Source organism: Lepeophtheirus salmonis, chromosome 1, assembly GCF_016086655.4.
Source record: "Lepeophtheirus salmonis chromosome 1, UVic_Lsal_1.4, whole genome shotgun sequence".
In the NCBI taxonomy this organism is placed as follows: Eukaryota; Metazoa; Arthropoda; class Copepoda; order Siphonostomatoida; family Caligidae; genus Lepeophtheirus; species Lepeophtheirus salmonis.
Window position 1 is genome coordinate 12,746,502 of NC_052131.2, and position 27,577 is coordinate 12,774,078.

Below are 27,577 nucleotides of genomic sequence, written 5' to 3' on the forward strand. Positions count from 1 at the left end.
AAAACATTTTGCCCAAAATATTTCTCACAATCAGTGAGGTTGGAGCTGGTTTCCAATTAGGGGAATATTTAAGGTTAGGTAATCATTGTCTTTTTCTAGATAGTTCTCTTGCATTTTTTGGAAAAGGAAATTTAAAAAACTCTATGTTTCCATGATTTTTTTTTAATATTTGGCAAGAGCCCGGCTCATACATCCCAGCACGGAGCATCCACCCATGATGAAAAAAATGAATGCAAGTTGAACAACAACTAAAAAATCTATAAATAGAAAAGGAGCACAAACTATATCAATTTTTAAAATATATATAAGAAAAAATGGCAACGCGGGTACACCGAATTTTTACAGGCAAGCTGCCTCGATGCACTGCTTTCTTTTAACGCTTTATGACTGGGTATCCTGTATAAGTTGGTACCAAAGTTATTTCCTTATTATTGAAAGGCTGCAAGAATTGATTTTCAACTATTCTCTGTCGCTGTCTCCAATTTCGAGATAGAAAGAGAAAGTATGACGTGTGGGCCAACTTATACAGGGCACCCGTCGATTGTTCGCTTCTGCAGCGGTCGTTTTTTCAATTAAACAAAATGTAGTGCATTTTCCTTTCAGACGTTTTAATTAATTTTCATGAGCTATCTCTCGAATGATTAATAGCAGCTGCATCTAAGTAGTACGTCCTATGAACTTATAAAATATATTAAATAGGATTTGGATTTTTATATTAGTTTATAACATTCTAAGGACTGCTTTTAGAAGTCTCGTCATTTCCTACTCAGTGATTGTTAAGATTATCAATATAATATATATTTTCATTAATAACTATTTTCTATAATAGGGGTTGATTGTCTAATCAGTCTCCCCCCTATTCTACTGTCCTAGCTATTTTTATAGCTATTTCTCACTAAGACTTGATAATTAATATAAAAAAATAATTCATGATAGCTATAACGTATAATCATTACTTCTATCCATATACCTCCTACTTTAAACTTCCGCTATCTTATCTCTTATGTTGAACAACTGAAAGAACATAGTGTCTATGTCATTTTAGTTGTTGCAGTTACCATAAAAGACCCTTAAGGACCGGTTCTAAGATTAACAAATTATATTAAATTGGACTGATAGGAATGCAGTCTTTTTAGTCCGATCCAACACTACTAAATAATAATTAGGAGTTGGGTACTAGAAAAATACAGAAGGCAGGCTACTATATGTCTTATAAAAAAAAAAATTATTCCCTCTGTGTCAGTATATGTTGATACAAAAGCTGGTCGTGCTGTTCTCCTTATCATTGGTCTGAACGCTGATTGAATGAGCTTTTGTTGATCAGTAAACTATTCCAAACAATAATTATATAATTGGAAAACAAATAATTCTTACCAACTGATTTTTAGTCTGTTTTTCTGTTTGAAAGAAAGGTTGCTAAATACATCAAAGGTAACGACGTGTCAAATAATAATAAGAAAAAACTTTTTTTTTTTTCTTAGACATCTTATTGTTTGGCCATTATTCGTTTCCTAATTTTGGTTTAGCTTTGTTCCTGGCAAAATATGTCTTTAGAGAACAATAAAAGAGGGGCGGATAATTTAAAGCCACATGAACGCCCTTCAAATATTTTTCCATTAATAGTTAAGTTAGTTTCTGTTCAGGTGCTCAAGAATGTACGGTAAGGATGAACGGGGCACATTTTCTGCTCAATATCTAAGCCTGGTTTTTGATTGAATAAAGAACACTTATAAGATGTACATGAAATTTAATTTTGTTTTGAAAAAGAAATGAAAAACGCTAAAAGGTTATTAGAAATGGAGCATCAAGTTTGTTTCGTTCTAAATTTAAACATTTTCTTTAACCCAATCCATAAATTTGCTCAATTTAGCATAGACACCAGGGTATTTTGGATCAGCACATCCATATCCCCATGAAACAATACCACACTGTACACCATCACAAACCATTGGGCCACCTGAGTCTCCTTGACAAGAATCCTTACCCGGTGCTGCAGCACAGATCATTGAATCGTCAATTCGGCTTCCATAAGCATTTTGACATTCTAAGTAATTAAATCAGAAATATTATTAAACTAAATTGACATAAAATATGTTTGATCATTGAAAATGAAACATTTACCTGCTTTTGACACAATATTAACTTTAGCCCATCTTAGAAGAAATGATGGAGGTGCTCCAGAAAATGTAGTTCCCCATCCTGAGATAACAGCCTCTCCTTCAAATTCTTGATCTTGGTCAGGCATTGCAATCTTTGCTACTTTACTAAGAAGATACTCAAGGTTAATTAAGAACACATTGTAAGAAGAAAAAAACTAACTCGTTCAATTCAAGAGGATTTTCGAGGTGTAGAATACAAATATCATTATTTACTCCAGAAGTTCCAAAATCAGGATGTATGACATAGGATTTGACTCTGATTTTTTGCTCAAATCCTGAGACAGAATGTTGAGAATGATCTCCTGCTACAACTTTAGCATATTTAGGAAGATTTTGACAGCAATGTGCTGCAGTAATAGCTGTTTTCTACCGTTCAAAAAGAAGAAGATATTACCCAGAAATAAAATGAATAAAGTCCCTTACTTCGTCATATATAGATGCACCACAGAAATGATATGAAAGTAAGCCGCCTGATCTTAGAGAAAGCTGATAGGGAAAAGCGTTAGGCTCTGCCTCTTCACCACCGACAATTCTACCATCAAACTGATTAGGATACATCAGTCTCATATCCATGATACTTTTGGCGATGCCATCATTTGGCTTTGCAAGAGCAGTTGCGACCAAGAAAAATAAAGCTGAAATAAACTTGTTCATAATTAAAATTTATGATGATGAATTATATGACAATTATCGTTTATATATGATTTTTTCTGAATCGAATTATATCAAAGATTAGATATAATTAATGGAGATAACGTTTGAATACGTTCTATGATATACAATTATGAAACGACGAGTATTTGAAGATAATATTTTCAATATTACTGAAGGTGTGACACCTACTTATTATTAGTGTTGCCTCAGTTCTTATTTATTCGGTCTAGTCCAGTTTTAGGACTGGTCCTTCGGACTATCAATACTAGAACTGATTGAAGAAGAAGAAATAAATTTGGTTGATGTCGTCAATGACACAATTTTATAACTTTTAGGACTGATACGCAGGGCTGAACTGGACCGAAGCAAGACTGAACTGGACGGGACTCCAGTCTTCAGCCCTAAGTAAGAACCGACACAACACTACTTATTATTGAAGGAGTTTAGTAAATTCAATATTTGCACAAATAAATGATTTAACAATGATTAAATAATAAAAATTGATTTTTTCTGGTATCTTTGTGAACTTTACTATACATCATTTGTCAAATTTCTAATTAAAGATCTCTTATTCAATAAATGCTTAATATAATAATTGGTGGTTCATTACAAGTTATTTTTAAATTTTTTAAACTTATAAATAATGAAGAAAACTCTGAGTGTTAAGAACGAATCAATGCAAAGTTTATCTTTATGTGTAAATGTATAAAATTTGTTACATGATACACTATATATTGACAGGCAGCTTTGCCTCAAACACGTTCACCTTGCACTCTTTTTTCGCCGAGTACCCTCCCCGTCAACCTTCTTTACATGCTAGCCTCCAATATGTTTTCCATGCTAAATACTTGCCACCCAACACTTTCACCTTCAAAAGTTATAAAATAAATCTTGTACACTACGTAGTCTAGCTCGTCAAGTAGATCCAAAATTCACACACAAGTATAAATCCTAAAACTATACTCGTGCAACATTCTGCATGTTGCTGAGGCATTGATGTCTTTGTTGGAGACATAGCTTCTAGTATCTAGTGACGATAATTTTGAGAAGCAGATCCTTCTTACAGCTAAAAATAATATAATTATAATTTAACTTAGTTGTTTCAAAAAATTAAATATATTTTTTTTTAAATGTCTTTTTCCATCACACGAGTGTATTATTTTTAAAACCATACATGTGTTGGCATTTTGGGAAGGATCACAACCAAGAAATATCCAAGGGGTACTGAGCGTCTTGACAAAGGTGACGATAGGTTGCATTTTCAATCAACTGATGAATCTTATGACAATAAAAGCAACTCATTGTACAGTGCGATTACAAGTATTTTTTTCGTCATTTATAATAGGAACAGAAAACGAATGCCTGTGAGAATGAAATCAATTATTGTACCATGAGGCTGATAAGAATATGTAGATTTATAATTCATTAATAGTTAAAATTTGAGAATGGGAGATTCAGAATCTACACTAACAAAAGGTTTAAACGGCGTCATGGATCTATTGCATCAGGTCCGATTATAAAGGTTCAAGAATTTGAATAGACCCCTATAGGTACAACCCTGCTTATAATAGAACAGGAAGTGAGGGGACCACATCCCTCCTCGAAAGAGTCCCAACTCACTTACATAGGACATAAAAAATCAAATTCCTGTATTACTACAGTTTTTCATCTCTGTTCGATGTAAATAACTTCCAGCGACATTGTTATCATAAACAATAATTAGTGGGAAACTATACTGAGGTCCTCCCAACACACGAGAGTAGGATTTATTATTTTTAGTGCCCCATTTGCTTACATTCACGGCCAAATGATGAGACTCGGTCCCATGATTCCAAAATTATTGAACCATTCAATAGATGCAGGTTTAATCTTTGGAGCTTTTTTTAAAAAAAAAGCACTTTTTTAGGATATTTTTATGATTCAGAGCCATGTTCTGCTGTGAAAGAACCACACGGAAATCAACTATTAATCAATAACATTACAGCCTTTCAAAGTTGCATAATAATATTCAAATATAGATTAAAATCTTATGAATGTATTAATCTTACATAACAATAAATTAAACCTTGAGATCCCCTTTAAATACATCTCTCAAAGTTTTTTTATGTGGGTTTCTAAGACTGAATTCCAAAGGGAAAACAAGCATCTTAATCTCTCATAAAGCCCTAACTTAAGACCTAAAAAGGGTTAGACGCACCTAGTATAAATATAAAATGTTGAATTCAATTGCACTTCCTCAGGTTTTTTTTTAGAATCAGGGAGAGGCTATCTTATAAATTTGATTATGTCCCATAAGTATTATCTCTATAGACAAACAAAGTTTGACCTGATTTAAAATTGTATTTAATGATATTTTATTTTTTTAAATTTTATTTATGCTTGATTCCCGTAACCACCCTATAAGTTTTTCTGATACATTTAAATGCATAAGTAATCGACTCATTACAAATTCAGTTATAAGAAAACCATATCCTCTTTACAACCTTAATTATAACTCTGTACACAAATCCTTGTTGGATTAATATTTCATGTTACATAATCCAGTAAACATGTTTGTCGTCGTCTCTTTGCACATGTTCTAGATATAATTATAATGGAATGTATGTAATTAAATGTGCATTTCCCATTCTTGGTAATTCCTTTTTGCGTGCATTCTACTAAAGTATCCATTACAATCGAATGAAACACTCCAACATGAAATCTTCATTCATAGTTTTCATAATATTTTCTTTTTCAATCATTTTATTTCCTTTATCGTTTGCATTATTATCAAAGTGTTCCATTTTACCTCATCTTCAAGAATGGCTTTTCTCATATTTATCCAAGAGAGCAATTGTATCTACAATTCTAATAATGGATCCTTCGCAAAAAATGGAGTAAATAACTATGTCTCTTTTTGTGCTTTAAGCACAAAAACACTAGCAAATTTTATACACAATATATACCTATTACTTTTAGGAATACAAATTTCGTAATGAATCTTTACCATATAACTACAAACCATGGCAGCAGTTTTTCAACCCTCGATTTAAATCCTCATTTGATCCGTAATTTACCCCATAGCAACAACTTATTTATTGTAATTGAAACTCCTGGATTACTTCAATTTTTAAATAAAATTTCTTCCAATGCTTTGACAAAAAATCATTGGCTAATTTTGAATCAAGATATTCCTCTAATCAACTTCACTTATATATCCGGTAAGAAATAAAATCTTAAACTTATAGTGAAATGCAATCAATGTATTTATTTATACTTAGTCGATTAATTGAAAGAAATTATTTGTTTATTAATATTTTTTTTTTTGCAGGGATAAGTCTCTATTCTCAGTTATTTGTGCTGGAGCCAAACTCTGGAGTCTATGAAATTTATAGAAAGAATAATAACTTACCTAGAGTCATTAATCAAATCTACGATCAAAACCTCCGTCCCACTAAAAATTTTGTTTATCACTTAATAGAGAGGCGTAAAAATTTGAGTGGAGTTACAATTAACGTGGGTTATTTTAATCATGAAATATTTGACCCAATTAGACAATCCGGATTTTTCTATGAATTATTTTTCATGATAGCCCATAATTTTAACTTAAGGATTAATTATATCAATTGTCCTGATAACATTTATGGTATCCGATTGAATGGAAGCGTGTATAATGGAATATTAGGCATGATCCAAAGAGGAGAAGTTGATATTAGGTAAGGTTAGTTATTTTCGATCTAAGCATTTATCGTTTAAGTCAGGATTTCTTTTTACAATGTAGTCCTATGGATTTTACGAAAATAAGTGCTCGAACAAAAGACTTTGACTTTTCTACATTTCTTCTTAAAACAAAGCTCATGCTTTTTATGCAAAATAAAAAATTCTCAGAGTTTCAATGGTATTCTATTCTCCATGTTTTCGACTGGCAATTCTGGATTTCTATCTTATGTCTCTCACTTGTATTTACCTTGGTTGTTTTTTTTATAAGACGAGTATTAACAGCTGGATTGCTTTGAAATAAAATTATCTTTAACTTCTTAAATAATTTTAATCCTAGGCTATACAACGAACATCGGAAATACCCATTGTCTTTCCATCATTCCTCATGGTATTTTTTACACTATTGGGACAGGAGCCTTCCCCATGCATAAATAAGATTACATCTCTACGATTGCTTATTTTAAATATATCATTGTTTGGTGCTCTAATCTCATGGATATTTAATGGTTCTCTTATTTCTGTATTCACCTCCGTAAAATCATCCTTACCAGTTCAAAGGTATACCATATTTTTGAAAAAGCTGATTAAAGAAAATAATTTATATTTGTATAGCTTAAATGACTTAGTTACACATTCAGACTATCGATTGATAATTGCGAATGGTACTGCTGTCACAGATTGGTTTACTAACACGGAGAACGAGACTGACCCCAGTGTTTTAGATAGATATAGGATGGTTTATCAAAAGATAATAGAGGGTAATGAGGAGAAGGTTTTTTTCCCGTTTGATAAAATCCCTGAAATTTTGGCTACCAATAAAAAATATGTCTATCTTGGAGAAGAATTTACAATGTTAACTCAAACAAAAGACTATCCCTGTAGACTTCAAGCAAGCTCACTCGACTTAGGAAGGCTTGACTTGGGATGGATTTATAAGAGGAATTTTGAGTATAGAGAGTTTTTTGAATATCAATTAAAAAAACTTAAGGAGACTGGAATGATTGATAGGGAATGGAAATTACTTCAAATCAAAGTCAAAAGTCGACTGTGTCATTATAAAAACAAGAATAATGACTTTATGCCCATTATAATTCAGCAAATAGTACTCATATTTATTATATTGGGTATTGGTATCCTTTTAGCTTTAATAATTCTTTTATTTGAGTGTAAGATTTGGTAAAAATAAAATTTATTAAATATATTGATAAATACAAAAGAATCAATCATAACTATTCGCTACAAGCTTTACTTATTTTGTATTTTTTAGAAAATACTCGTCCACAAAATATTAAAAAAATTCTAAAAGGACGCATTTAAAATGGATGTTTAATAAGAGTATGACCTTACAATGTCTATATTCTAAAACAATTCCTCGACCCTCACATATCTACATAATATATCCAAATTAATTGATAAATAAAGTTTATTTCAGGTCATAATCTTACAAAAGGCAAAAACAATTCATCCAAAAACTATTCTTATGAAATCAGACTTTAACAGTGCCCTCAAGTAAAACTACGTCAATCTATATAAATGATTTATGCAAACACCTTTAAAACACATAAATTGAAGCTCAAATGTCTTCCAAGAAGAAACAACTAGGAAAAAAAATCATTTAATAAATTTAGACATAAGAGGATTGTATCGGAACATTTTGGTTTGATATACAGCGTTGTCATTAAGAAATTCGTGTAATAGTTATACTATCATAATTGTAGGATAGGTTGATAATGTGTTGCAACATTCGGGGAAGTTTCTACATCCTTTTCTTGAACATGGTTGAGCATCGTTTGAATTCGGCTTGAGCATTTCACCATCTGCCCAATTGATAGTTTTTAGCTTTTTAAAAGCTTCATACTGTATTTCCAAAATAATATCATGGTTGTCATGTATATTCATAGGAAAACGCTCTCCTGGATCCAGATTGAGGTCGTATAATAAAGGCGGATTCTGATGCGTTAAATTTGCATTTTTCGTACAAGCAATGTCATAATTATTACCATCGGAGAGCTCATTGCCTATAACATATTAATTTCTGAATGTCAATACATGTGCTTGCATAATTACCTTCAGTATAGAAATGTGCTTTGTAATTCTTATATCTCACAGCATAAGGTCCAATAGTTTTATTAGCATGTCCTGGAAAGTATAATAACAATTCCCTTGGATTCTATAAATAAAAATCAAATTGAATGCAAACAAAATATTTGTAGAATTTTGACGCACATAGTCTAACTTTTGTTTCAATATATGACGAGTGAAATCAAACCCGTCTGTTGAGTTTTTATACTGAACACTGACCATACTCATCAGGGTTGGATAAATATCTAATGCAGTAATTAATACATGAGATTTATATGGTTGAATGAATCCACTCCAATGCATGAAAAGAGGAACTCTAACTCCACCTTCATAGGTTGTTCCTTTACCACAGCGGAAGGGTCCTGCACATCCTCCTTGTCCTTGACGTGATATGTTTGGGCTTTGAAATATTCAAATTTTAACTAAATAAATTGAGTGTTAAACTCTACCTTCTCACCCATTAGCTGAAGTAAAAATCACCAAGGTTTCAGTTAGGAGATCCGATTTTTTAAGGAACTGCATAATTTGTCCTATAGCATCATCCATTTCACTTAATGCATCTCCAAAACTCCCTCGAATAGATGTGTTGACAAACTTTAAACCTAATTGAAACAATAATGATTAATCGTATAGGTCAAAAAGGAAAAAAGGGTAGGGTTTGATAACGGAGTATGTAGATATGTGTTTGCAAATTTTTTGGATTCATTCAAGTTCATCAGCATTTTAAATTTTAATTTTTGGAAATATTTTTACTCTTTCATTAGATTTTTGTGAAAGAAGGAAACGCTGGAAAGTTGGCTTTTGTATCTACTGAGTTTTTTTAAAAATAGTAATGCCTAACGCATGTTTTTCTTACTTGAGGGATTCGCCATCTGTCAATACCTATATTTTAATACAAAATTAAAGTGTGTTCTAAAAAATACTCTTTTTATTAAGAATTTCTTATAGGAACGATCGAATAACGTTAAAGCTTTTTATATTTTAGAAAATGCTCATTTCAAGCATGGCTAAATGATCTTTTGTTTTATCAATGAGACACAAAAATGCTGAAAAACATTACTTTATACCAAAGTTAATAGAAATGCAAGGTTATGTCATCATGTAATCGGGATTGCCAGAATTTCCAATTTGATGTAACAGTAACAGTCAAGGAAGGGAATTTATAGCTACTCTTGGTAACATTTATACTCTTTCACGTCCCTATTAAAAAGCGTCCTGGAAGTCCTACATAAGAGAGAAAAACGTCATGGACTATGGAATAACCATTCATTTCTATCAACCTTACTTAATACATAGAGCGCACACTCTTTTCCTTTTTTTGACCAATTAACGGCTATTTTTTTCTAATTTTCTATTAGTAGAATAATTATCAAATGAAAAGGAATATTGAAATAAAAGAGTTGTGTAATGAATGTCCTGAGAAATTTAAAAAATTTGTTTATTAGTTATTATTTTCATAATAACTAATAAATGTTAAATAAAAAAAAACAGTAAGGAAGCAAAAAAAGGAGTGCACTTATTTTATGAAGAGTATACCTTATTTTATATAAACAAATTGGTAAGAGTTTAAAAATACATCTAAAAAAATAAATTATTTGGTTAGTTAAAATAGTAAGTTCCCTCCTCTTATTTCATAATTATACATACCAGCGAACTGTGGATCATGTGTCTGATGAAAAGCATACGTAAGAAAATATGAATTGTTCCTATTTGACTTAATAAATTGAATCGCCCTGTTCGTATATTTTTGTGTCAGTTTCGACAAATTAGTTGGTTGCTCCTTAATCCCATTATCCTCGAATAGTGGGCAAGGTACGAAATTGCTATTGCATGAACTTGAGCACTCTTTGTTTGGAAAACATTCTGTACATGGGCACATATCATGCGAGTAGGGAATGCCTAAATTGTTTATATAAATGATAAAATTAGTATAAATATACTGGATTCATATAAATAACTCAATCATTACCATAATAAGAATCAAAGTTTTTTGATACAGTGGGCAAATACTCCGCATTTTTTCCAACCCCTAGATGCCATTTTCCGATTAGAGCTGACTTGTATCCAAATCTGTCTCTTAGCTCCTTCATAATTGTCTTTTTCGAGGGATCTAATCCTCCGGTAGAGTTGGGGAAAAATACTCCGGGATAGATACCAGACCGCATGGGATATTCACCAGTAAATAATGAAGCTCTAGAATAGTCAGTAATATTCTGTCAATTTTGTAGGAATGAAACTACTTCCTATATAATTTGCTATTTATGACTTTGAATCACCTTGATGGGCTGGAGACAGGACTAGTAGTGTAATAATTAGAAAACCACATGGACTTGGAAATTATATTATCAATATGTGGAGTTGATGATGTTGGGTGTCCATAATAACTTAAATCCCCGTAGCCAAGATCGTCGGCAACAAACATAATAATATTGGGCCTCTTTCGCTTTGACTCAATTGAATCTAATGACAATAAGGTTATTATCATTATTGAATAAAACCAATCCATTGAAAAACAAAGATTGAATTTGAGTAACGTCTAATATTAGAATTAAAACATAATAACTTCAAAGAGAATTCAAATTAAATGTAAAAAATAAAAACTAGTTTAAACATATATTGTATATGACACATGTCACATTAGACAAAGTCGTAATGAACAAAGTTCAATTTTTTTCTTGCAACTATATTAATTATTTTGAGTTATGAGTTATAATTAAGGGTGATAATTTTGGTAAGAATACAAAAGCGTGCGAGGAGAAAAGAAGAATTACTTATGGCATCATTGATTAAATAATATACATCTTCTTCTATCAATCATGAACGTTATCATTCCCGCCTTTATTATTCAATATTAATATAATAATATTAGATGGGGATAGTCGATAGAGAACTGAATAAAATGCCTAAAATAACGTCGCCTTCTGTCTGGATTTCTGAAAATGGAGGCCTAGGAATTTGGAAAATACTTACCGGATGAGAAACAGATGGTTTGTCGGATTTGTCGATATAAATGTGCCTTTAGTCCCCTGTCTAGAATTACACGCCACTCATTATCATCATCTCATAACTAGAGTATGGATATTCATCTATAAAATCAATTTAACGATGAATACATCAAGTCAGACTTTAACTCTGATTTCACAAGGATGCTTATTGTATGTAATATAACCTTATCCATTGCTAATCATCTACGTTCAAAAAATTTATGGAGAAATACAAGGGTAAACATATCCCTTCCCGAGGAACCATCATTAAATTAATGAAGGATGTTGGTACTGATGTCATTTATAGAAATACATATAAAAATATTTTGAGTCATCCACACCAAATGACGATCAAGTTATCAGTAAAAAGTATTTACGAATATCGAAATGGAACTCTGAATTTTGTACTATCTCACAGTAAGTATTCAATTTTTTTAAAATCTAACCATAAAATATGATTCTATTTTAGCTAAACATATCAAGAATTATGATACACAACTCAGTAAAGGGCAAAAACAACTGCTTAAATGGTCACAACAACGGGGGTAGTAGCTTTGGATGGTTTGCAACAAGTTTGTCTGAGACTACTTACTTCGTTTTAAGACTTGGGTATGATAATTATGGTTTCCAATATTACATAGTCATTAAATATTACTTTTTATCCCTTAAGGCTTAGCTATGGTTGATGGGCTCCAAGAAATGGTGTTCAGAAAACTCATAAAAGGCAAAAATAACTGTTTAAATGGTCACAACAACGAGGGTAGTTACATTGGGTGTTGCATTATAATTAACAATTGTGTATATCCTTCATGATAATAGTATGTTGTTATATAAGCATACCTTAATAACGGGGAAAATATTTTTTGATGCTCTTAATAAGGAGTAATATCGCCGGACATTACTACATAATTAGCTTTTGCTCTAAATCTTTAAGATGAATTTATTTCTAACATTTTTTTATTAATATATTTATTGTCTAATTTTATGATTTTGACATTTACTTTATTATTAATAATTAGTTAGATCTCATCGGTAGAGATATATCTATCCTGTGCACAATTGTATATAGCAACTTCCACATGAAGAAGAGGGGTGATTATCTTTTTGATTAAACTCCACGTCTTGCTTGTGTATTGCAACCTAAAGTTATGACATATTTAACTGAATTCCGATGTTAGAACAAGAAAAAATTATCTGGATCAATTTATTATTTCAATATTCTTTATTTATAATTTATTATTATTAATAGTTATATGATTTTAATTGTTTAATTTTGTACATTTAACATAAAATTATGATGGTTTATTTTTTAGTATGTAGATTATATTTAATTTAAGCCTTCTTTTTAAACTTTGAACTTCAAATATATTGCGAAATACTCTACTTTGTCGTTTCATTAGCTATTATTCTGAGAATAAGGTTCATAATGAATTACAATTTCATGGAGTGTGACGTTTTCAAATCTACTGTAACGGATAAAAAACGTCGAAGTCAATTATACGTAGTATATCTTCATTAAACATTTTGCTAATAAATACATTCGTTATACCCTCAAAAATCATAATAAAGCAGGCAGATGATAATCACATCAGTATTTTAAACAATGATACCATATGTCTTTTTCCCCCCTCCTCCTCGCACGCGTTTTTCTCTACAATATTATCAACTATAAGTATAATTAAGGTTGCTAATTTTGATAAGAATAGAAAAGCGTGCGAGGAGAAGAGAAGAAATACTTATTTCATCATTGATTAAGTAATATACATCTTCTTTTATCAAGAACGTTATTATTCCCGCCTTTATTATTCAATATTAATAAAATATTATATGCTGATAGTCGATAGAGAACTGAATAAAATGCCTAAAATAACGAAGCCTTCTCTCTGGATTTCTGAAAATGGAGGCCACGGAATTTGAAAAATACTTACCGGATGAGAAACAGATGACATACCAGATTTAACGATATAAATGTGCCTTTAGTCCCCTGTCTAGAATTACACGCCACTTATTATCCTCATCTCATAACCAGAGTATGGCTATTCATCTATAAAATCAAGTTAACGATGAATACATCAAGTCAGACTTTAACTTTGATATCACAAAGATGCTTATTGCATGTAATATAACCTTATCCATTGGCAATCATCCTACGTTCAAAAAATTTAGGGAGATATACACGGGTAAATTCTTCCCTTCCCGAGGCACCATCATTAAATTAATGGAGGATGTTGGTAATGATATCATTTATAGAAATACCCCATTGTAAATTGTGAAGTTAATATAATTTTCAGCATGTTTAAAGTCATCCACACCAAATTACGAAATAGAACTCTGAATTTTGTACCATCTAAAAGTAAGTATTCATTTAAAAAAAAAAATCTAATCATAAAATACGATTCTATTTTAGCTAAAATTATCAAGAATTATGATACACAAAAACAAGTGCTTAAATGGTCACAACAACGGGAGTAGTAGCTTTGGATGTTTAGCAACTAGTTTGTCTGACACTAATTTCTTCACATAAAGACTTGGGTAATGACCATTAGGTTTTCCAATATTACATAGTCCATAAATATTACTTTTTTTATCACTTAAGGATTAGCTGTGCTTGATATGCTCCAAGAAATGGTGTTCAGGAAACTTATAAAACGCAAAAACAACTGCTTAAATGGTCACAACTACGGGGGTAGTTACATTGAGTGTAGCATTATAATTAGCAATTGTACGTATCCTTCATGATAATGGTATGCTGTTATACAAGCATAAATAAGGGGGGGGGAAATCTTTTTTGATGCCCTTAATAAGGAGTAATATCGCCGGACATTACTACATAATTAGCTTTTGCACTAAATCTTTACGATGAATTTAATTGTAACATTTTTTTATTAGTATACTTATTGTCTAATTTTATGATTTTGACATTTACTTTATTATTAATAATTATTTAGATCTCATCGGTAGAGATATATCTATCCTGTGCACAATTGTAATATAGCAACTTCCACATCAAGAAAAAGGGGTGATGATCTTTTTTATTAATTTTTTATCTGGCTTTTGTTTAGCAACTTAAAGTTATGACATATTTAACTGAATTCATGTCAGAACAAGAAAATATTATTTGGATCAATCTATTATTTCAATATTCTGTATTTATAATTTATTGTTATTAGTTATGTATATGATTACAATTGTTTAATTTAGTATATTTAACATAAATGTATGATGGTTTATTTTTTAGTATGTAGATTATATTTAATTTCAGCCTTCTTTTTTAAACTTGGAACCTCAAATATATTTCGAAATACTCTACTTTGTCGTTTCATTAGTTATTATTCTGAGAATGTGGTTCATAATGAATTACAGTTTCATGGAGTGTGACGTTTTCAAATCTACTGTAAATGATAAAAAACGTCTCAGTCAACTATACGTAGTATATCTTCATTAAAAATTTTGATAATAAATACTTTCGTTATACACTCAAAAATCATAATAAAGCAGGCAGCTGATAATCACATCAGTATTTTAAACAATGATACCATAAGTCTTTCTTCCCCTTCTCCTTGCACGCGTTTTTCTCTACAGAATTATCAACTTTAAGTAAAATATTATACTACACAAGGATATACCCGTATTTTAGATTTTATTTTGAATTATTTTATTAATACATACCAAGACAAACATGGTAATCTTCTTCTTAATTCCCTTTTTTAATTCTTATTAGCGAAAAAACAATCGTTCCCCCCCCTCCCCAGAGTCCAGGAATCTGGTTCGACCAGAATGAAACATAGCTTTAGGTACGTAACTCAGAATTCTGAACCACTTTTATTTTATGTCTAAGTGTAGTATCTGTCTCCGTTTGTGAAATATATACCCTGGTTATGCGTTTTCATTAGCGGACTGATATACAAACAAACACCTACTATAATATTATATTATAGACAGTAGATCTCTGTCCGTCCGTCCACTCATACAAACGCATAACCAGGTTATTTATTTCACAAATGTAGACAAATACAGCCCTTAGACGTAAAATAAAAGTATTTTAGAACTCTGTGACTCTAACGGCGGGTTACCTCCTCCATCGTGCGAGCACACGTATAATTGTATTTATAAGAACATAAACATAATTAAATGATATCAAGAGAAAAGTGTATCTAACAAAAATATCATGGTATCCAGACATTTTTCAGTTCAGTGAGAGAGTTGAAGGAGAAGAATGTGTACCAGGTTCTCCAATCCATCAAATGATGTCATATTGAGTCTTTTTGAACTGTTACCCAACTTTATCATCAAAAGGAACTACTGTGATCTTCCAAATCTCATCCAAAAGACATGCCGAGATTGGAAAGTTTGGAAGTGGAGTTTCAGAAATGGAAAATAAGGTGGTGTAGTATTCCGTACAAATCGACAATATCGTTAAAAATAGTCAAGATGGGGAAGAAGCAGAATGCCTCCAAAGTGCTCAGGAAGCTAGAAGAGACGGGATTTCTTGGAGGGAAAGCTATTAAGGATCTAAGAAGTCTTTGCGATGAAATGGAGGTGATGCCAACTGAAGACATCAAAGCCCCTTCTAAAATAGCTTTAGCAACAACAGGTAGTTCATATGGAAAAGAAAGTAAACGAACTCAGAGAGGTCATGGGCAAATATGCATAAGTCGAAGAATTTCTATAACACGAGTTGCTATAATCTACATACTACCAGGATGATTGTAAAGTAGAGGAAGATCTTACGACTCAGCGGAGAAGATTTGTGGAATTCAGATACGAGTTCGACAATGAAGCAAGAATCAGTGCCTAAAGTTTTGCCAATAGCATCTTGGAGTTGGAGAGAAAAAGCCAAGTGGATGCATATTCAAAGCCCAACCCTTTGGAGCATAATAATACTTTGATTAATTTCAAGGCATGGCAAAAAACATTCCGCTGGTATTATTCAGCCAACAGCATGCACCTATTATATAAAAATATAAATTAATTGTCAAAGGTGTGGTCGAAGTTATCCATACAACCAATGTCCAATTAATTGTGAGGAGTGCCATCTTTGTGACAATATAGGGCATTCCAAAACTCAATGTCGTAAAATATGGAGTCCTATTGATAACCTCCAAATAGAGCTCAATTTTTTCACAGACACTAAAAATCTTATTGAAAAATTCTGTTTCAATTACTGGGTGAAAATTTAATTATGAAAAACTTTTTTAAACTATTTTTTTAGAGGTTTGATTGATCATAGTTCAAAAGTTTCATAAATAAAAATAATTCATCTGTTCTTTTCAAGGTTTACAAAAAAAAAAAAAAATTCAAATGTCTCTACACATTCTTGAGATGCCAAAATACCTCTCAATAAGAACTCAGACATACTGCGCGCTAATTCCAATTATTTGAAATTTTAAAGGAATTAAACTTATCCAAGCTAACTGCATATCGAATAAAACGACGTCTTATGGAATGTGAGAACCCTGGGGATCAACAAGGTTAATATCAAAAGCCTTGAACAAATGTTATCGACGGTTGAGGATTGAAAATAGTTTTCGTTGCATTCCACACCAATCAATGAGTATAATGTATTGAGATACCGGAGAATAAACCAATTCCCTTGATGAAGAACAATAATTTAAAAATAGTTTTTTCTAATTTTGTCACCTTTCTTGCAAAAATAATTCTAAAAATGAAATAATTATATCTAATCAGTAACACTATATTGCATTTATTTTTACCCTAGTGTAAAGGTTCTCCATCTACTTCATAGTTGATCTTCCAGGAAAGCCATTAATATTATATGTAATACATATACATATATATTTCATTTAAGAATATACCTTTTAAAGTATTATGGACATAGTGTGATAAAGTATTACAAAATCAAGTCTAAAGTAGGAAATAAAAAAAAATGATTTCTCTAATTACTTCTGTGAACGAAGTTAAACGAAGGTTATGTTTTTGCCTCTGTTTGTTTCTTAGTTAGTTTGTTAGCCACCAGGAATACGACAAAAGTTACAATCTTTTTTCATCAAACTTGGTTACGGTAAGAGGCCATTAAAGTTTGAGAAGTCAAGGCAACACAAAACGTAAAAAATACATAATTGACTATAACTTTGAGATATATAAATCAATTTGATTTTAGGCGGAGGTTTTGCGCTCTACCGAGTGTCCATTCTAGTTTCTTTTGTCTCTCTTGGTATGTCATTCCAAAGTTTAAGGATTCTCAATTGTGGTAGGTTATTTAATCTGATTTTAAAACATAGAATATTTGTTTTTTCTAATTATCAATATTTCTTTAAAATGGAGTATTAATATTTTCAAATACACCAACCATTATATCTAACATTTGGGTGGAAGTTAAAATAGGTGGTGCACCCCCATAAAAACAAAAAAATATTGAACAAAAATCAAGAAAATCCAATATTTTTTACTTCATATATACATACATCCCAATATTTTATAGATATATTTGAGTTAATTATATATTTTATATTCAAACTTGTGGTATTAGTTAAGATACCCAAGAGTTTGAGTTATAGTTTCCAACCTTTATTTGATTTAAAAACTTACATTGGCCTCGAAATGGGTTTTCAAATAAAATCTATCCATTTATCATTCTTTTATTATGGCAATCAATTTTTGCTGCTGTAAGTGCCTCTTGTGGCGCCTCCAAAGGATTAATAAGAATAATTTCTTAATAAAAATCAACGATAATTTGTTGGAGAATACAAATGTACTCCATACTCAACTTATTTTAAAGAAGATTCTAGTTTGCTTTTCTGTTAACATATACTATATCTTAAAATAGTTAATTTAAATAATATATGTTTAAAAAAAAAGAAGCTTAATATGCAACATTCAGAAACAATGGCAATGAGCTATACAAAAAGTCGAATTAATAAATAGTTTAGCTCAAATAAATGTTTGAAGTTAATTAAACTTTTTGATGAAAAATATCCTTTAGAAAACCTATTGAAAGAAAAAAAATCTCATATAAAAACAGTTTGACGGAATCAATGGTTCATATAAAAACTATTCGTCTTCCAAACTTGATACATTATATGTAGGAATGGGCATTCCGTAGATTGTTTGGAGAATGCTTATGTACTGCATAATTAAATACCTAGTTAACACAATTTGATTCTATCGTTCTGTGATTTTGGAGTGTTCTATTTAATTACTGCTATGGAAAAAGTAATCTTTTACATATGTATAAAATAGCAATAAAATAAGAAAAATATTATAATTATATTTAAATATACCTGCATGTATTATAATTTTATTATGTATTAAATTAAACACCAAGAGTAACAGGAACCCTTATTTACAAAAATATGTTATTATATTTTTTCTAGTTGCCAATTTGAACAATGTTTTTAATCTTCTAAAGCTGTTATAATATTATTATTTAATTCTTGAAGAGATAACATCTAGGGATAAAATAATCACTAGTACGTGTGCTCATGAAAGACGGACAGTAATGGGTAGGAGCTGTCGGGAAGTTATAAGTGTAAGTATTTGTTGGATTTAGAGTATAATTAAGGATTCTCGTCGGAGTTATTCCTATCTATGTCCTTGTTATAGATGGAGTGGGATTTGTGTTTATTCCCTTACTGTCAGAGATGCTCACGGATAATTTAATAAAATGACATGACAGCTAAGCTGCTCTCCTCCCAAACATTCTTCTAATTGTAGGGGTTACCAAGTCAGTTTTCAGTTTACTGAAACTCTAGTAATTTCTAAACGGCCAGTTCTAGGATTTTGACCACCTCCCCCTGGAACACACTCTCGCATCAACATCCATGAATGCCAACAGTCTTACTGTTGGAACCATAGAGATATATTTCTTTCTCTATAGTTGGACCCTCTAATCCATACTTAAAAAATATATATCATACATATTGATGTAAATCGTATGTAATATTTATCTGGCCCGTTTTTTGGAATTGGTTATCTAAAGAATGTTTTTTTTCCTCTTAGCTGTTGTCATTATTATTTAATTCCTGAGGCATCCAATTTCTCCACAACTACATTCAATTATATTCAAAACATGATAAACATTCGTGTGTGCTCATAAAAGACAGGAAGTAACCTCGAGGAATTGTTGCGGAGAAGTCTTCGTTGGACTCACAGTAGAATTGAGGATTGACAACAGAATAATTATTGCCTATGTTATTATTTATTTCCTTATGCCTCTCCTTCTATACCACAACTAATCTAATGATGATTGTCATAACAGCTAAGCTGCTCTCCTCTAAAACATTCTTCAAATTATCAGGGTTACCATATTCATTTGCGGTTTATTTTTTTTAACTCGCCCGAAATACAAAAGATTTTCATCGTAAATTATACTTATATCATATGATATATAAAATAGAATGGAATTTTGTATTAACCGTCACAACCTCTCGTACTTCCTAATTCCTCATAAATAAAAAGCACTAGGATTTTTAAAATTTTTTTATTTGTTTAATAACTGACATAAAATGAAAATATTCATAGTAATAATATATATATTTATATATGTATATGAATGTGACTTTTATATTTGTAGTGATATATATTTATACATAGTACATATATGAATATATATATATATATGTAATATGTTTACACCCATACACACATATATATAAAACCATAGTAAAATTAAAAGTACGCGATAATTTTTTGGTCGAGTATTTTTAACAGTTTTTTAAATGTTGAATACGAATAAAAAACAAAAAAAAAAAAAATCATTTATTGTTGTCTTATCAGAAGAAATGAAATAATTGCAAGAATATTATTTATTTATGATAATAATTCCTTTCTTGAATTTTTGTGGGGCCACTTTTTTTTGTATAAGTATGATATATATAAATGTATTATATATATGCGATACAGAATATATATGAATTATAGAAGTATAAAATCAACACAGAGAAAGATAAAAAAATGTGCATATAAATTTCACAAAGTGCATATCTTGTTTAATAATAATATATATATATATATAATATAGATACTTTTTAACAGAAAAAAAAATATTCATATAATAATATTAATAATAATAGTGGCCCCCTTTTTTAGATGGTAAAAATAAAATGATTTAATTAAATGATATTAAACAGTTTTAAATGTGAAGAGATATATATTTATGGAATATGTATATTAAATGATGACTTCAAATGCTCCTAATTTTGTTTTTTTTTGTATTTAAATTGAATGAAATTTTTTAAAATTACCCATCCCCACATATATGGATATTCAAATAATATTTGAGTAAAGACCAAAACACATTGACCGAGTGAATATAAACAAAACTAATAAGAGAATTGATACTATATAAAATTAACTCTAACACTAATTATTATTATTATTATCGTAATATTATAAAGATTATTTGGAAAAACCAATTTTGTATTGACTCTTCACTCATTTCATTTAACTATGTGATGATTTTATTGCGCATCTGAGCAGTTATAATATTAGGTATAATATGTATGTATCTTATATTGTGAAGTTATTAATAAATTATTATTTTTGATAAGTTTGTTTTTTGGCACTTTTTAAATATAAATATAAACATATATATAACTAAATATATATATATTAACAATGAGATTTGTGATGATATAAATTTATATACAATAAAATGAAATATAATATGTTTTTTTTCCAATACTGTATGTATTTATCTTGGCACTTAAAAATTAGAAAAAAATCAAAAGTCTATTTGAATAAAACACCTATAAAATAAAAACTACCTACGTTTAGTTATATGTCACGAGAATCATTTTATTCCCTTATTCTTTTAAAAAGCCAGGCTTGATTTGATAATAATCTTATGGTTTTATTTGTTTTTTGGTAAATTGACTCTAAATTTTAATATTTCTTATGAGTACTTTGGCAATTTTTTGGTTTATTTGATATGAGCATAGGCGTTAAAAAAATCACTCAGAAAAGATATGTTTTAAAATTATTTTTGAGTATGATACTAATAAATAAATCAGGGATCATCAACAAGTGGGGGTGGGTAGGTGGGTCCAGGGTTGCATTTTGTGTTATTTAGATATGTAATTGATATGTATGCATTCTCTGAATATATTACTTTTTATTTGTAATATTTTTTGTTTTTAGAAAAAAGTATAACAAAAAAGTAAGTATTAAAAAAAAAAAAATCAATGATAAGAGAGATATGTTGTTGATATATATATATATATATATATACTTATTAATATATATAAAAAGCTTGATTCTAAAATATACGAAAATATATATAACGTAGACTTAAAAAACACTTAAGTAGAGTAATCTTAAAATTATCAACATTTTTACTAAATGTGTAAGAATAAGAGATAAAGGAAGATTCCTTACAAAATTATCTAATTATGTTTTGATATTGTTTTGTTTTTTGATATGCTAAGATGATTATAATATGTAAGTAGTAGTAATATGAAAGAGCTCTAACACTCAATGTTGTTGTTTGTTTTTTGATTTCTTGTCTTCATAAAATATTTATATAATATTTTATAATGTAAATATTGATACATTTAATAATAATAATATGTTTAATTAATTGTATAATCAATCAAAGATGATTATTTTTTTATGATAAAAAGACATAAGCTAATTGGAAGATTTCACACAATCGATAGGCGTTATAATCTTTTGGATTTTGAAATATGTAGAGGTTCAACATCCATGTATTTGAATTGATTTAATATTTCATAAATGACTTTTGGTTGACTGACTAATGGATTTGTGTCTTGATAATATGATTAGGCGCTATATATTGAAACCCAGCCATTCCACCCATTGACGCAGTCTCCATGGATATTCTAAAAAAGATTGAATCAAAATAAATACATAAAACTTTACAAATATTTTTATAAATTTATTAAATCAATTAAGAAGAATACTCTTTAATATATATGCAGGCTTATTAAAATGAAAATTAATTGATTACATCTTCCATCATATCAAAGAGTACATATTATCTACAAATTGAGACATATGTATGTTCATAAATTATGAGTATTTGGTGAGTGTGGGCCCAAAGAGTGTGTAAGTTCATAAATACATGCCCATGTTGTATATAGATTATTAACACAGCTTTGTCCTTAAGTATTTCTTTATCAGTTTCAACGATTTTAAACAAGAAAATAATAACTAATTCCTTCTGTTTCTCTAAAGTAAAAAATACATAAGAAATGAATGTCTTAATATATTTCTTATTCGTATATACTATTATATACTAATAATAGTAATTATGAAGTCTCCACAATTCCAATTAGGAATAATATATTTTGTAAATAGTGAATCGTCGTTTGAAAGTCATGGGGGCTTTAAGTCTTTGAGCTTATCAAAAAAAGAGAGTCATTAATAATAGTATATATTTGACTCATATTTTAATATGTGTGTATGTACTTTGATTTTTAAATTTGTTTAAAAATGTATTTAAGATATTTATTTAAAAAGAATGTGTTTCAGGTATAAAATATACGATGATAATATACTAAAGAATTCTATTTATTAAATGAGGGTTTAAAGCAAATAACAAGAAATATAAATTATAAAATAGGATAAAAAATCAACATGCTATATTATGTAGTATATGAGAAGGTGGGAGTGGAAAAGGTGAGAAGGATACAAATGTATCATGTACAAAAATATATGCATAAAATTTAAATAAATTCCAACTTTTTATTCGATTCCCAATCATCATCCTTGTTTTTTTATTCACGTAGTTTTCATTTTCTTCTTAAAATTAAAAGGATTAGATCACAATATAATATGTAATAATAATAATACTAAAAGTAGAACATAGTCTAATTAAAGTAAGTTTTTATTAAAAAAGAGTAAATACTTTCTTTAATATATATATATAGTATTCTTTTGGGTTTTCATGATTATATAATTTATCTTGATTATGTATTAATATAATCATAGGAATTCTTTTCTTTTTGATAATAATAGAACATGTATGTAGTGATCAACGTCTTTCTAGCACTATATATATAGTTCTAGATACATAAAATACTTATTCTACACCGGTATTGTATTTAGTAAAAATACCGGAACTAAATAAAACAAATTATCACAAAACCTCTTTGAGCATCTCAACCAATAAAAATAATAGATTGCACTACTATTAATGGTCAAAATCAGTTTTTTCAAAATGGTTGAATTTGCTGAATAAGCACAAGGTAAGCTAACCACTTATTTGAATTGTTTATATAAGATCTATTTTTCCTATTTTTCTGAAAACTGTTCCCTGCTTTTTAAGAAGATATGCATTAACAGTATATATGATGCTAATGTATTTCTTACTTTTGAATCCTTTATCAATTTAAAATTATTTTTGACATGTAGTTTCAAATTGGTTTGGAAGGAAGAGAGAGAGAAGGGGAGGGGGGAGGGGCTGATGGAAGAAAATGTAAAAAATAAATTTAGAATGACATAAATATTTTCTTGGTTTTGTGAAAATGTTTTCCTCCCATATATGTATGTATATTTAATAAAAATGTATGTATTTATAAACTAAATGTTTTGTATTTGTAAATTAAAAGAAGAAGATATGAAATGATCGAAAAACGGGTAAAAAGATATGGAATGATGACTAAGGCATTTGTTATCTGATTAATATACAATATGTATTAATAGGAAAAAAGTTGATATATTTTTGACTAGCACAACAAAAATATCAGTAATCGAAGAGAAGGGGAAGAAATATTAGGACTACATAATTTTGCAAGATATTGCATGACTTAAAAGAAACACTGGGGAGGTTAATTGACGGTCTTATAACTAAATAAATATGCAAAAATAATAGTGATACTAAGAATAAGGAAATGAAAAAATATAATTACATATATATTAGTTGGTTGTTTTTGATTACCTCTGTTACTTATTTGATTTCTTTTTCTTATTTATCTACAAAGGCAATCATTACTTTTAAAGGGAAATGGGTGTTACTAGTATGTAGACTGTATGTTTGGTATTTGTATGTACGTAAATATATTTAACTATGTGTATCAATTAAGAAGGGGTTAAAAAGGAAACAAGGGAAAGCCATCGTATATTTAAACCACCAATCTGAGTAGATGTAACAAGTTGATGAAAGAGAAAACTGGACACATCAAAATAAACACACTCTTCAGACCACTCCAATTCTTTTGCCATATTTGATTAAGAAAATACATTTGCTCAATTTTTGTGGATAAATAATTAATAAATAGTAGGATTTCTTGCTATGTAGCATGGATATGAAAGTACATCCTAGGTACATATACAACTACAAGGGAATCCATGAAAAGTTACAAAGTTAAAGAAAAAACTTAAGAGAATTTGATTTACCTCATTATTACTGATTCATAAACAACAACAACAACAGCAACACAACATTCTTTGGTTGCTATTTAGTAATTTAATTGAAGAGATTTTCGAGGTTAAAATTTGTTTTGAATGAACGTTTTCAGAGCAAGGATTTAGTAGGGAGTAAATTTATCTGAGCGAATTCTTATGGCACCACCAGTTTGGGTTAAGGCTGTAAGCAGTCCCGCCGCTGCTGCCGCTGAGTGACCCCCGTTGTTGCCGATTTGTTGATGATGGTGGCTATTATTACAAGATGGGGATTTCAATTTTGGTATTACTTGATAGGTGGAGGAAGAAGAATTATTTCTAGAGCTCATTGTGGCTGCAGTAAGAGTGTTGGCCAAATCGAGGCCCAATGGATAATGAGGATTGTGACTAATAATATCAGGCTTAAGAGTTGGAGCAAGAAAATACGAATGTGGAAATAAGGGGTTGGGGTTGAGAAGGGTAGTAGTAGTAGTAGCGTTCGGGAATGCCTTTGTCTGTGCTTCTAGGAGGTTAGCTTTTTGTAGATCCATGCTAGGAGGAAGATGAAAAAAAGGAGAAAACAGGAAATTAGAAACAAAGAACAAAATAAAAAAAGTAAATCATAATTTTTAATAAAAAAGAAAGTAAAAAAATTATTGAATTGCTTTTGTTTTTTTATGCGTGTTTTTTATGTTTTTTTTTTTTTTAAAACTAAGCTATAAGTCAAAGTACAATGTCGAAAAAGTCAATTTCTTTATCATTGACACGATAGAAAACGAACTTAAAAATGAGAAAAAAACAACAGAAAAGGAAAAACATCTAATAGAAAAATAAATATGAAAATAAAAATAAAAAGTTCTTAAAAAACTGGAAGAGGTTTGGTTGTAACTAAAAAATACGTTTCGGTGAATAAAAGGATTCATAATTTATAAAGTAAAATTGATGTAAAATCAATTAAGTGATACATTTTAAGACACTGAATAAAAAAATATAGGTTCAACAAACATGAGGAGTAACACAAACTTTTTTAAAATAATCTTCAGTGTCTTAATCAATCCTAAATAATTAATTTAAATGATTAATTCAACTTTGAGTATGTAGGTAATTAATTATCAAACATTTCTCTTACTTAGTTTGCCCTAATTTTTTCAGCTTTTTTGTCAACTATTTATTCATATAGTATAAGTATAGGTGTATGTACTTAGTACAAAATAGTAAATAAGTAATTAAGTAAAATAAATAACATATGGACTTTTTTTAAATCAAAGCTTTGATCAAAAAATGTCATTTATCTTTATTGTAAATACATTATGTATTTACGCTTAAATTGCTGGGTTCTAATCTCTGAAAAAATATCTTAAATACAACAGCGAAGGGAATCATCAAGAATAATTGTCAATGTTAATGTCAAAAGAAAACTTGAAACAAGGAAAGACGTGCATGGAAGACATCTTCTCACTCAATAAAAATAAATGATAGAATAAAAGCATTTAATCCAATGAACCACAATTTTGAAAATTATTCAAAAGCGGATGAGCATTATTTTTTTTTTTAAAGAGGGAATGTAAAATATGTTAAATATCTTTCTTACCTCATGTTGATCAGGTACTGCGCAAGAGCTACAGATTCTGCATTTCCGGTTATGGTTATGGTTCTATCCATATTACTTCCACTCTCGCGTTCCTCGCAATTTGATATTCGTATCATTGCTCCACTAAGTTGCCTGTGAAGAGTTCAAGAATTAAAATATTTGTGAATATCTAATTAATAGGTTTATTTTTATTTTTTGTTTCGTATATTGTACACGTAATTGGATTGAAAATCTTTTTCTCTCAAATTGGATTAATATAATTACATAGTACATGGATAGATAGATAGAAACATATATTCATTACATATATCTTAGTATGTTTAATTTAATTTATTAGTACTAGCAACAACCTATCTTAGTCTTATTGTTGTTGCTGTACTTACTCCTCGTTTAAATTGAATTTATTTTGACATACAAATACGAGCCCATTCCCAAAATTATACCTAATTTCAGCTATTTTAGATCCTCCTTTCCCTATAATACATCCAATCAATTCATTGGGCACAGTCATTTCATGAGTCTGTTGTTGAGCTGCTGCTGCGGCCGCTGTTGGTGCACGATTTTGTTGTTGCTGCTGTTGCTGACTTGCTAATGCGGCCAAGGCTAATAAATGAAAATTTCCCAGTTAGAGCATAAATGTTCACTTATTACATAGAGAGATAAAATTACCTGCTGGATTAATTGCTCCGTTAGTAAATCCAGCGAGACCATTGAGAGTGGAAAGTCCACTGAGTGGAATGGAACCTAATTTACCAGCCTGCAAAAAAACAAAAAAGAGTTGCTATTTAAAAACATAATAGACATAAAGGTCGTTTTTGTTCATTTTTCTACTTTTAAAATTATGTTACACGTACTAAAAAGGAAAGCAACAAATAAAATATTGGTTAAAAAAATAAAATAATATATTTTATATATGAGCCACAATCCCTGAAGTGATGAATTCGAAGTAAGTAAGTAAATTTTGGGATAAATGAGATTTGAAAGAGGGAGAGGTGGTTGACATAATAATAATAATTATAGGTAGGTTAAGTTGCTAAGAAAGCTTTATCATTAACTATTAATGAATACATATTATGCAGTATAGCCTCAGATCACCGTCTTAGTGG

The 27,577-nt window shown here is 29.7% G+C and overlaps 4 protein-coding genes and 1 long non-coding RNA gene across 10 annotated transcripts in view; 2 read left to right on the forward strand and 3 right to left on the reverse strand.

Moving 5' to 3' along the window:
* Positions 1–1,727: 1,727 nt before the first annotated feature.
* On the reverse strand, positions 1,728–2,898 carry LOC121117147 (trypsin-1). The gene is made up of 4 exons (XM_040711479.2): positions 2,583–2,898; positions 2,320–2,525; positions 2,122–2,264; positions 1,728–2,044 (listed from the first exon to the last, which is right to left on the reverse strand). Exons 1-4 carry the CDS (start codon positions 2,811–2,813, stop codon positions 1,827–1,829), a joined length of 798 nt encoding a protein of 265 aa, XP_040567413.1. The 5' UTR covers positions 2,814–2,898; the 3' UTR covers positions 1,728–1,826.
* Positions 2,899–5,445: 2,547 nt separating this feature from the next.
* On the forward strand, positions 5,446–7,820 carry LOC121117148 (glutamate receptor U1). Its single transcript, XM_040711482.2, has 6 exons — positions 5,446–5,689; positions 5,772–6,013; positions 6,124–6,508; positions 6,574–6,784; positions 6,850–7,070; positions 7,125–7,820. Exons 1-6 carry the CDS (start codon positions 5,493–5,495, stop codon positions 7,690–7,692), a joined length of 1,824 nt encoding a protein of 607 aa, XP_040567416.1. The 5' UTR covers positions 5,446–5,492; the 3' UTR covers positions 7,693–7,820.
* A 97-nt stretch (positions 7,821–7,917) lies between these two features.
* LOC121117156 (arylsulfatase A) lies at positions 7,918–11,272 on the reverse strand. Its single transcript, XM_040711487.2, has 7 exons — positions 10,871–11,272; positions 10,564–10,787; positions 10,242–10,493; positions 9,052–9,196; positions 8,739–8,994; positions 8,580–8,682; positions 7,918–8,530 (listed from the first exon to the last, which is right to left on the reverse strand). Exons 1-7 carry the CDS (start codon positions 11,098–11,100, stop codon positions 8,211–8,213), a joined length of 1,530 nt encoding a protein of 509 aa, XP_040567421.1. The 5' UTR covers positions 11,101–11,272; the 3' UTR covers positions 7,918–8,210.
* Positions 11,273–11,298: 26 nt separating this feature from the next.
* On the forward strand, positions 11,299–12,803 carry LOC139905263 (uncharacterized). The gene is made up of 3 exons (XR_011779900.1): positions 11,299–11,995; positions 12,048–12,187; positions 12,249–12,803. It is a non-coding gene; the product is annotated as an uncharacterized lncRNA (long non-coding RNA).
* Positions 12,804–20,002: 7,199 nt separating this feature from the next.
* Positions 20,003–27,577, reverse strand: part of mub (poly(rC)-binding protein mub) — a 45,671-nt gene continuing 38,096 nt past the window's right edge. For 4 of the 6 annotated variants that reach the window (XR_005864108.2, XR_005864107.2, XR_011779902.1 and 1 more), the window contains 5 exons: positions 27,141–27,228; positions 26,915–27,074; positions 26,472–26,603; positions 24,896–25,432; positions 20,003–22,377 (listed from right to left, as the gene is read on the reverse strand). Coding sequence is in view for 2 of the 6 variants with exons in the window: in XM_040711503.2 (XP_040567437.1) it covers positions 22,290–22,377; positions 26,472–26,603; positions 26,915–27,074; positions 27,141–27,228 (468 nt within the window). In the remaining 4 variants the exon portion in view is untranslated. The remainder of the gene's footprint in view (positions 22,378–24,895; positions 25,433–26,471; positions 26,604–26,914; positions 27,075–27,140; positions 27,229–27,577) is intronic. The other 2 variants (XM_040711503.2, XM_071888068.1) reach the window with 1 other exon arrangement.